The sequence below is a fragment of the Brienomyrus brachyistius genome, chromosome 3 (assembly GCF_023856365.1).
Source record: "Brienomyrus brachyistius isolate T26 chromosome 3, BBRACH_0.4, whole genome shotgun sequence".
NCBI lineage: Eukaryota > Metazoa > Chordata > Actinopteri > Osteoglossiformes > Mormyridae > Brienomyrus > Brienomyrus brachyistius.
This window is the reverse complement of record NC_064535.1, coordinates 22,291,294-22,302,839: the sequence shown is the minus strand read 5'-3', so window position 1 is coordinate 22,302,839 and position 11,546 is coordinate 22,291,294. Positions and strand designations below refer to the sequence as shown.

At 44.0% G+C, this 11,546-nt stretch overlaps 1 protein-coding gene across 1 annotated transcript; it reads right to left on the bottom strand.

Moving 5' to 3' along the window:
• Positions 1 to 5,289: 5,289 nt before the first annotated feature.
• Positions 5,290 to 9,892, bottom strand: LOC125738783 (potassium voltage-gated channel subfamily A member 1-like). Its single transcript, XM_049008107.1, has one exon. It carries the CDS (start codon positions 9,709 to 9,711, stop codon positions 8,236 to 8,238), a length of 1,476 nt encoding a protein of 491 aa, XP_048864064.1. The 5' UTR covers positions 9,712 to 9,892; the 3' UTR covers positions 5,290 to 8,235.
• Between the last annotated feature and the right edge of the window lie 1,654 nt (positions 9,893 to 11,546).

The following is an 11,546-nucleotide window of genomic DNA, read 5'->3' as shown; positions in this document are numbered from 1 at the left end:
TCCTCCATCCCCAACAGCCAGGGATAAAAGAGGAGCTGCTCCAAGGCACAAAGCAGGCTACAACTCACGTTTGTGGGACCCACGTCTCCCATAGAGCAGCCCTGGTGTCGGGGGAGGGAAATGCACCTTGGGTCCCTCACTATGATGAAGTGCCGAAATTAGCAACATCGTTAATCTGGGAGACATTTCAAAATACCATCCTGTGTGCTTATATGTGTATATTTATTTATACCATCATGAAGAGAAATTCCTGTTTGTATGTTTCATACTGTGATGAACTCTGTGTTAAAAAGGGGGTTGGGTTCGAACGGCATAATTTCCTTGGAAAGCCTAGGATGGGCAATGTGAGAATCGAGCTCATGGAGACAGTGACCTGAATCCTGGAAAGGCCATTAATGCCAAAGAAAAACAGGAATTTGACCTCGTCATCTTTTCATTGGTTTGAGCAGAAACACTGGAAAGGTCAATATTGTCAGACAGAAGGGCAGAACGTTGGGTATCAGTTCACATGCTCCACTGTCTCAGATCATTGTTATATATGCAGTGTTCCATCATTTAAAAAATGTAAAAATAATTAACAAATGATTTTCACAATAAGACCCTTAAAAGTATGAGGTTCGAGTATGAGCGTAGAGGGAGGGGATACGTCTCTACCAGTAATGTGGGAGTACCCAGTGTATTTAGGGGGCCTACCAATGATAAAACCACACCTAGGGCCTTGCTTGAATTTAAACACTCATACATTTCATTTTATATTTCGCTCCTTGCAGCTCTTGTCCCAATTCCCTATTATTCATTTTAATTTTGTGGTTTACAGGAAACGGAAGACAGCTAACAGACTCCCTACTCTATTTGTAAAACTTAAAACAAACGCCTGAGTTATAGGCTTTAAACACGTGGACACCACTTTAAAAACTTGAAGTTGTTAAATGATTTGCTAACCACATTTTCTACAGAATACGTTTCTCTGCGCTACCAAGTGGCTTATTTTAGTTTTCTTACGTTATGTTTAGAGTAGCAGTTTACTTCTTTTATTATTTTTACCCGGAAGGCGACGTAAGAACTGAAACGCAAAAGGGGACTGAAAGGGTAACTGAGAATATTGACCTACAGTATCATAGAATAAGACAACAACCTACTGATTTGCGGCAAAAAAGTGGCACGTCCGTTGGTTTTGTCCTAAGAACTGATTAATCTGCAGTAATGTTGTATTCAGGGGGGAAAATGCAGGTCGGCGTGTTTTGATCTGTGTTGATCAGCGTAATAAACTTTCGCGGAAGCTAAAAATGCAATATATACAATATACAATCACTCTAGTTCATTAACATTTAAATAATTAGAGAATTATTTGTATCATTTTCTTGCGAAAAATAAATTCCTGTTTACTGTGAACTTGAATTTAGCCGGCTTTGACAGTTCCTGGGTCGGCGGGTACGTGATCTTGGTTTAATTTAATTAAGCGACTGCTTATACAACTGAATTGGTGGGTTATAATTTAACAGTTTCCGCAGTGCTTGTTTTGTATGGTAGGTGTCCATTCATTTTACGTGATTTTCGTAAACACAGCGTCATACTGTGTTACATACAGTCTGCGAGGAGATGTTAAGTCCCACGTCGACGTCAGCTATTGGAAAATGACTGCAGCACTTTAGTGACCGAATAAATTTTATGTGTTTATGGACAGTTTTATAACCGGAATATTCTTGGCCAAAAGTAGCGATTATTGCTTTGGTGGGGGAAAAAATCACACAGAGGTCGAAATGATTTAATAAAAACCGTAAAGCATTAAGGCAGGAAGAAAACAAACCAAAAATGTCATATTACTAGAAACTGGACCTATGAAGGCAATACTAATGAGATGCATGCAAAATGAATTATTTTTCGGTATGCTAAGAGGAATGAATATTGTATGACACATTAATTGTGATAAATATTTTATATACAGAGAGGGAGGCCCAGTCAGGGCTTTGCGGTCAGATGTGCACGCTGTAGCAGTGCAGCAGAGAAATGCTGCAATCCTAGCTGCACCTGCAAGCTCCAGCTTCTCTCCCTTGACTTTGTACTGTACTTGTGGTTTCAGAGGCAGCTAGAGATGCATGAGTAAGGCTGCCCTACCAAGGGCACGCGGCAGAGCGCATACTGTGGGATGCGCGCGAGTGACGCGCGGACCGGGTCCGGACAGCAGGTGGAGCCCTAACGAGCGCAGCGGAGCTCGGCATCTGGGCCGTGGGGGGCTCCCATGTCCTGATGCCATTGCAGGGCGGTGGGATCCGTACTTTAACAAGAAATCTGTGAATAACAACACGTCCCTGAAGCTATAGGAGGCAAAACATTAAACTGTTTGGTCTGGGATCATTTCAAGAATATTAGCCAATAGTCGCCTGTGTTTATCCCGTTACTCACTGCACTGTCAGTAAAAAGTACCAATTTGTACCTGTGAGGGTACAACTACTTGTCACTGGGGATTTACCCTCAAGGGTCTGCCAAATGTACCCTAGCTGTAGGTTTAAGGTACAGAAATGGAGTCTGAGGAACATTTTTATACCATTGAGGGTACATTGATGTCGTTTGTACCTTGGGGTACAAACCTGTGCCAGGGCTGCATCCTTTATTTTGACGCTGTGCATATCACTAATTATCTTGAGATGGGCCAGTTATAGACCCCTACCAGTCAGAGGTGTGAGAGAAAGTAGTTCTATCTCAGATGATGAAGCACTCGCTTTAATTAGAAATTAGTCATGACTGAGAATGTTTATTCTTAAGGGATATGTTTACCACATAGGAATGATGTACCAGAATGTGGCGTCAGATGCTGAAACAATGCATCTCTTTGGTTTCTGTTGTTCCTCTGCATGCATGACCGTCATATTTCCTTTTAAAACCTAATGTCAGTGTAATGAACGTGACCAGGGGCTTAGACATGGCGCACAGACAAGGTCAGTCACACCTTTGTCATAAAATACGGTTTCCGGTTTCAGGTTACCAGGCTGAGTCATGCAATGGCCAAGGTCAATGTTCAGCTTGTGGTGAATTTCATAGGCATGACTCTGGCTTCTGATCATCTCAACTGCATTTTTCTTTGGCTGCAAGCCGTGTAACATTAACCCAAGATGAGTATGCGGGCTGAGAGGTGTGGAGTGCAGGCTATGTGGATCGCCCTGTAAAGTGGTCCCAAGGCCGCTGGTAACAAGGGCTGGAAGGATGCAGGTGCTGTTGTGCAAAGTCACAGAGCTATCGGGTATCATAGGGTGCAGTGCGCGGTGGGTGCTGTCGTCAGAGGCAGCGTGAATGTTTCACAGATCAGTGTAATGCTGAGGAAACCGGATAGCATAAGCGAGAGCCGACAGGCCACCAGTGCTGGTTTGAGGGGCGCTGCATTGCATGGACAGACTGCGATTGACAATCAGCTTATGCTGGAGGCGTTCCAGCTGTTTTAAATGCCTTGCTGCATGGCGTATTGCGGCACAATTATGTGCCATTCATAATTCTAATTATGACATCATAATGCATTATGTGATGAATCCGTGATGTCACCGTGCCTGCCTTGTGTGCATGATGTCATATGATATGACATCGGATGTGAATGTGACATCATGTTGAAAAATGTGTGGGAATCGCTCAGCACAGGTAGGTCATAGAACAGAAAGGATTTGGAAGGGGGTGGGATTTTCAGCGTTTCTGGGACAGGGTCAGAACAATTTGTGGATTTTTCTTTTCCTTCCAGAAGAAAACAAATTTGAGCATGCTCTTCAGGGAATAGTATGCAGTAATGGGATTCAGCAGAGGTTCTGCCAGGGTTTCCTGGGGGTGAGAATGGAACATATTTTATAGTGGCAGATTCTAACAAGGGACAGGCAAAGTGAATCAGCATGAACACACCCACTTACCTGTCTCTCCCTCTCAAAGGACATTCTCCCCCATCCCCGTGGCGTGTGAGGGGGCATGTTCGATGTTACATACTACAGATGAAAGTACTGACACCACAATCATCCCTGCCACCTACACATGCTTGGCTTTCACGAGTATTCTGAACCCTCTTCTGGAAACTGTTGGTTTTTGTATTAGGAAGAAATTAGTGTATCTATTATCCACCTTTAGCCAATGCTAGTAGCTGTTTAGATGTCTGTAAATTCTTGGCAACTTTTATCCCCGAGTCAGCAACACTAGCCACATGCCTGTCTGCTTCATTTCCTGGTCCTTCTGATGTAAGACAAGCTGGGCCTGGTTTCTCCAGGATGAGCAGCAAAAGAGCAGAAACAGTGGTCTGGCTCACTGTCCACTGTCCCTGCTTGTGAACTGGATACTACTATACATTTCCCGCTTACTCTACTACAGATTCCATCCAGTGTGGTTTTGGTTGCAGATACGTTAGGTGATATTCCGCTTGTCGCCTGGCCAAATGTTACAGGAACTAGAGGTGGAGTGATATTTAACCTCCACGGTCGAATCGGTTATTTTGCCGCAAATGTTTTGTCGTTTTGAAAATGGAAATGTTTGCATGAATGTTATTTTTTTGGGGGGTGTGATATTGCATGATTTTCTGGCAGCCTTTAGAATAAAGAGTCACATCGTGCGTGTATATTTAAGCTGCCGGGTGTCTGTACTTGCTGCGTGCAGAAACACCAAAGGTAATGTATTCCTGGCCGCTGCCTCGGTCAGTGCTGGCTAATTTGATTGCTTTGGTTGTTCTATGAGGTCATATTTCATCACTTTATAAATTATCTTCAGTGGAAACATTTCTGACAAAAACAGGGGATGACAGTTCTTTTTTTAGACAGCGCCCCCTACAGTGTGGCCCGTAATAACTTGTTAAAATGAGGTATTGTGACTAAATGTAGATGAGGAAGAGAGTTAAACACTTATGAACAAATTTTCTTAATTTCATTGCTGCGTCAGTGGCGGATTCCTGTCAGGATGCAACATCTGTTCTAGCTGTCGCATTAGTTGGCAGTGATGCAGATGTGGCACTTTTGTGGGTGGGTAGGGGGGGTCAGATAGCCTCAACATGTCTGGGGATGTGGAACTCCAGCTCTGGCTCATGAAAGCATGACACAGAACCCAAAGAGGAAGCCCCAGCACTAATGACATTCTCATTGACTGCACGGCTGCCCCGGCGCATGCGGAGCTGCAGTACGGAGCTGGGCGTGCAGCGATAATGCGATGCTGCCTGTTATCTGAGCATCCCGGTGTTTGCACTTCAATAAGGTCAAGGTGTATGAGGTAAATCCCCCCCCATCCCCCCTATGCAGACATAACCACATAGATCTTTAGAAAATTTATTGAACTGGGTGCTATACATGGCAAAATCATACAGAGAACGAAACAATTACCCTTGCATAGGTCATTGGTCACAGATCAGACTGTATTTTCATGTACCTTATCCCTCATAGACTAGCAACTAGAAAAAAAATGGAAAAAGAAACAGTAAGTATTTCCAGTTACAACACGAAGTGCGGCCAGAAGAGCCAGACAGCTATAGGTACCAAAATTACTCAAGGTCAAGTTCTCTCCGTAAAGTTAAAATAACCATTAAATTCAACATTTGTGTAACGGCAGCTCTGTTTAATTGTACTTCACATTTATTGTCGTAGAAACATGATTTCATTAACTAGCATTGCTGCCCTATTTTGTTTCCTAGTGTCGTCCCCTGCCGCACCTTACACCCCTTAATGTGTGCCTTGATTTTTTTAAATGTACAACAGTGTGGTCCCAACTTGCAGTCGGATGACCCATCAAAATGGCGATTAAGATTTTTAAAGTTCGATAACTTTCAGTGACATTGGTTACAAACTCCTTTTTAAAGTTCTCAGTCTGGCGTACTGATTACATTGCTGTAGGTGTCTCCTGTTATTAATTTACATTTAAATAATTACATATAATGATGCATTGCCTTAGAACTTCTCACTACAGTTTTCGTATTGCGGTAAACGGCTTAACGGCTGAAATAAGATGTGCGGTACTTTTAGGAACAGTAGTCAGTGTTAAATAGATATCTGCATTTTCATTTAGAACTTGTCTTTGGTTCATGGTACACAGCTGAGTAAAAAAAAAGAGGTGTTCAGCTGCTTGACCACCACGCCTAACCTTAGAGAAATATATGTGCATATAATTACCACGCATTTCTGCGCGGATCTCCGATTTCAAGCAGAGCAGCATTGTTCCTCTCACTCCTTTAGCAATATTAAAGCTGAATTGATGACTTATTTTTATTAATTCTCTCTGCATGCCTTTTTTTAATCTTCCCCGGATGCGCAGCGGCTTCATAACACGGCAAACCCAGGCGCAGCCTCATAATTACCGCATCACTGCCAAAATTGACGCTCATATCTCTTTCGACGTATTATTTCAAATCCCTTTCAATCCTTATCCTGGACAAGCAGGGTACAGGTGGCTGGATCTCCAGTGATACATTTTTTTGTAGAGAGGCGTGTGTTTAGTTATAGAAAGCAGTCCTTTTTCATCCATTCATTCATTCTTTTTTTTTTTGTTTTTTTGTTACAACAGTCTTTCGGCGTGTGGCGGGTCTTCCTCACTGCTACCGAAGCACATCCTCAAAACTGTGCACCCGCACGCAGACGTGACTATAGATTAGCTCACTTCACCACAGCTCGTGCTCCTTGCTAGGTGAAAATTAAGCTAAATAAATGTCACAGCAGAGTTTCATCGCCAATAATTTGCTCGCATGCAGAGCAACAGGCTCAGTGCTTTTTATATATTTATACATAGATTTTCAAGCCACTCCCATATTAATTGAAATAAATACACCTAGTTCATATGCACCTAGTAAAAAAAATAATATGCAATCCATTGTCAAAAGTTAGTTTGCATCACTGATGCACATCTGAACCGCTTCAGGTACGTGAGGCAATTTCTTGTCGGTCTTGTTTAATAGATCATCACAGATACTGGCACCATGGATCCAGAGACCAAGTATCTCGGGCTCAGAACGAAGTGGTCCAACAGAGATCCGTGGTTTAGATAACCTGCCATGACTCTCAGAGACATGCGTGAGAGACGAACATTCGTAGAGCAGCAGTCAAGAGCAAAGTGTTGAGTGGAACTTGAAGACGTACATTAAATCTGAATTGTGTATAGGTAATTTGTATGTTATTTTACTAATAAAGATTGTCTGCTTTTCTCTGAATTTAGTCAGCAAGGGAAACTTTTAAAAGGGTCTAGTGTGTTGAATTTAAAGGCACTATACTATTAATTTGGATTTAAAAAATATTTTCACGAGTGTCCATTGCGCAATACCTACTTTTAGAATGGGTTAAAGGCTGAAATAGTTATATGATGAACGCGTTGCCTGTATATTTTTATATTACGGTTTGTGAACGTCGGGGAGCTGACGGTGTTCAGACTAGAAGCGGATGGTTCTACTGAGTATGTCTGTCAAAAAGCTTCTACAACCACGTTAGCTCTTATGCTGCGTCGGTGCATAGTTAATATAAAATGAGTTTAGAAAGATGCTTATTTCACGACTGGGAAAACCATTACGTCGCTCCGATTTGCCCAGTTACCACGAACGTCTAATACTGACGTCATGCATCAAATATAGCAGGATACATTGCTCTTAGTTGATTAGACCACAAATTGTTCAGTATTTATACATGCTATGGCATTCAAAACTCGGGATCTGACATTCAGCACTTTTCTAAATAATACTTTTTTAAAGGAATTCATCAACCATTTAAATAATAGCTTGCGACATTTCAGTTTAAAAACAGCTTCTAGTTATATGAGGAAACATCTATCTTTCTAATGCTGCAACGTAGAGAGTAACAGTTCACTTGACCGAACTGTCTGTCACAGTTCAGCTAAAACTGCCGACGGATATGGCAAAGTTCCCACCCGGCGAAGTTGCAGTATTAATTCGGTGGGCCTAGCGTTCCCGATCTCATTACGTCATGCACCTTCCCTTAGTTAGAAGAGACGCGCTTTTTTCACTCTTAAGTAAAGCATCTCCTTTAAGTCCACAACTCGGATCAATAGGATGCTGTGACTGCTTTATTTTCATATTTTAGTGATCGCATCATGTCTGACAACAGACTTCCGTCCTGCATATGGTGTAGATCAAATATATTATCTCTGTATTTTAGTCGCATTTTAATATAAATGTCATGTCTTTTAAATGTAATGACTTTTCGTTTTTTAGCCTAATACTTGCACTGCCCGTTCATATTAGATTGATTACGCTGGGTGATCTGGAATATTCTATATAGCTGTATGTAAGTTTTAGACGTCGGTTAAAATCTTGTTCCGATTGACGTTTTTGTCCGCGGTGCAGTTTCCAGTTCTCAGGTTCATATCCCTGAAGTTGTCGAAGCTGTTGTTCATGTCCTCGTTGATCTCCATGTATTCGGACTTGCTGAGGACGGACGAGCCGCGGCGACTGGAGTCGCCGTCCGACGAGATGTTCTGGGTGCTGATGTTGAGGAGCTTCGCTTCTTCTTCCCCTTCGGTCTCCTTGTGGTAGAAGTAATTGAAGTTGGAGACGATCACGGGCACCGGCAGCGAGATCGTTAGTACTCCAGCAATGGCGCACAGGGAGCCCACTACCTTGCCCCCAACGGTCACTGGGCACATGTCCCCATAACCCACAGTGGTCATGGATACCACCGCCCACCAGAAGCCGTCGGGAATGCTGGCGAAGTGGGATTCCTTATCCTCCGCCTCTGCGAAGTAGACGGCACTGGAGAAGAGGACGACACCGATGAAGAGGAAGAAGATGAGCAGGCCCAGTTCGCGCATGCTGGCCTTGAGGGTCTGTCCTAAAATCTGGAGACCCTTGGAGTGTCTGGACAGCTTAAAGATGCGGAACACCCTAACCAGACGAATCACTCTGAGGATGGCCAGGGACCCCCCCTGATCATCCTTCAGTTCTTCCACTTCTCCATGGTCTTCCGACAACTCGGTACACAGGGTTATGAAATAGGGAATGATGGACACGATATCTATGACGTTCATTATATCCTGGAAGAAAGCCGGCTTGCTGGGGCAGGCGGAAAATCGCACTACCAGTTCGAAAGTGAACCAAATGATGCAGAGTGTCTCCACAATGAAGAATGGGTTGAGCAGTATATTTGGCTTGTAATACAAAGTGACGTTGCCCACGATTCGGAAGTAGTCCGCGGGATCAGTCTTCAAGTCGGGCAAAGTCTCTAAACAGAATATGATGATGGAGATGAGAATGATCGACACGGATATTATAGCGACTCCCCGGGCGCTGCTGGAGCTCTCAGGATGCTCGAAGAGGAGCCAGAGCTGGCGCTGAAATTCCCTTTCGGGCAAGGGGCGCTCTTTCTCCCTTTCGTATCCCTCTTCCTCTCGGAATTTCTCCATGGCGTCGTAGCCAAGTTCGTAAAACTTGATCTCGTCCGCAAACATGTCCAGCGGAATATGGACCGGTCTCCTCAACTTGCCGCCCGACTGGTAATAATACAAGATCGCGTCGAAACAGGTGCGGTTCCTGTCGAAGAAGTACTCGTTTCGTAGGGGATCGAAGTAGCGCATCCTTTTCTTGGGGTTCCCCAGCAGAGTCTCGGGGAACTGGACGAGTGTCTTGAGCTCAGTCTCGAACCGCAAGCCCGAGATGTTGATGACCACCCTTTCGCAGCATTCGTACTCATTGTGGTCCTGGGCGAACGTCTCCTGCGGATGTTCGGGCAGACCCGAGGACTCGTCCAAGTTTTCCACAGCTGCCACTGTCATCCTGGTGGGGCTGGATCGTCAGTGCTGCAGGGGATGCGGAATTTCGCGCAGCCCGGAGTGCGGCTCCTCTCGCTAGACCCCCCTCCTGCCTCGCCTGTCAGCTACGGCGATCTAACCGCCTATGTCTTGCTATGCCACCGAGCGCCACCTCTTCTTCTGCATCGCGTCTATCCGCAGCGGCTCCTATTGCTCTTGTCACACCGTCAGGAAGGAAAAAGAAGCTGTCGGATGAAGAAGACGCCTGCCAGCTCAGCAATCTCCTCCCTCTTTTTTCTGTAGCTAACTACTCCAGCACAACGTAAGCGGCTCAATAGGCAGCAGTAAAAAAAATTAATAATGAATGCATTTGAAAACGCTTATTTCTGAACATGAGGAAAACCTGCCAGTGTCAGATACTGCTTTAAAGTTTGTCCTCACTGCCCTTAGACAGAATTCACACTAAATACAACCCGAATTATACCTATTCATTAACGTGCTCCCAGTTTTCCGGTATCACTGCTGCACTTTGCTTAGTTTCTACACGCCGATGGCTTAATTACTTTCCCCTGCCTGGTGCAAACTTGTCTAGAGTATTAATTCGCATGTTATCCGTCTCTGACGTGGGCGAGAGTTTTAATGGGGGCTAACCTGCAACTATTCTTATATTCTGTCCGGCAATATGTGATCGTGCTTGGAAGAAAAAAACCCCCCCCCAGGAGTAGGCAGAACAGAGATGGTCTAAAACAGCGAATCCGCTGGCCTGGCTTGGCTGCGGGAGGATTTGCACTGTATGCCTCACGCGAAGCATCATAATGGTGTGATTCAAAGTGCTGAATACATTAAGCGTCCATTTCTCGGCGATGCCGCATCAGCAGAATTTGAGAGCTTTTTCCTAAGTGATGCAGGTAAAATACGGACGCTCCAAGGTAGGCTACATACACGCTGCGTGGGCAACGAGGTGGGGCAGGCGGGTCGTGCAACAAAGGGTAAGGGGATCATTTGTTAATGTCGAAGCACATTCCTTGATTTGATATACACGACCCGGATGCAGATGACGTATGATCCTGACATGATGAAGCAAATGAAGAATAGATCTGTTGCAGTGATGCCATTTTCCTTGCATCGATCACCCCAGCTCAGTCGTACGTACAATCGATTGGCGCGGGGGAGGATTCATAAAGAAATCGCGATGATGAAAGTTGATAACATCATTCTGTACTCTAGTGACTCGATGAATGATCTTCAGTATTTGTTTAATTAGTGCTTGAGACAGGTGCATTTATATTTGGTATTCCAAAACTTTTCTTCAGTAGCACTTTTGAAAAGACAATTGGGATTTTGATTTGGTTTTATTGAAAAAGTCAAAAAGTTTTATTGACGTATACAGTACAATTAATTTTCCCCTTGTGCGCTGCCTTCTGCCTACACAATAAATAAAAAGCGATACGTATAACAGCGGACAATTAATAACACCCGCAGTAGAAAGATACACAAAAGACAAATTAATAATAATGCGGGAATGATGAAATTTGACTGCGGCTGACATCTTTCAGCAGCTTGTACCCAAAAATGCTCGCAAGCTCCGATAACTGCGATCTTAATCTCTTGGAGGATGAATAGATGTATGTTTTGTTGTGGAATGCTTCAGGACTGCTGCATTTGACGTGGCAGTTTTATAACTAGTGTGTCTGAGTTTAAGTAGCAGTGTAAAGAGCAGGAAGCACCGTAAATGCGTTTTCTTTAGTAAGTAGTGATTTTATTTTACTTTTTGTGCACAGAAGCGTCAGAGGGCCATGGATATCCTGGCTGATTTGGGGGGGATGTTTTAGTGGGCTGCTAGCACAAAATTAACCGCG

What these genes read in the sequence shown, in the direction of transcription:
- LOC125738783 (XM_049008107.1), bottom strand. Translation starts at nt 9,711, where the DNA reads ATGACAGTGGCAGCTGTGGAAAACTTGGACGAGTCCTCGGGTCTGCCC.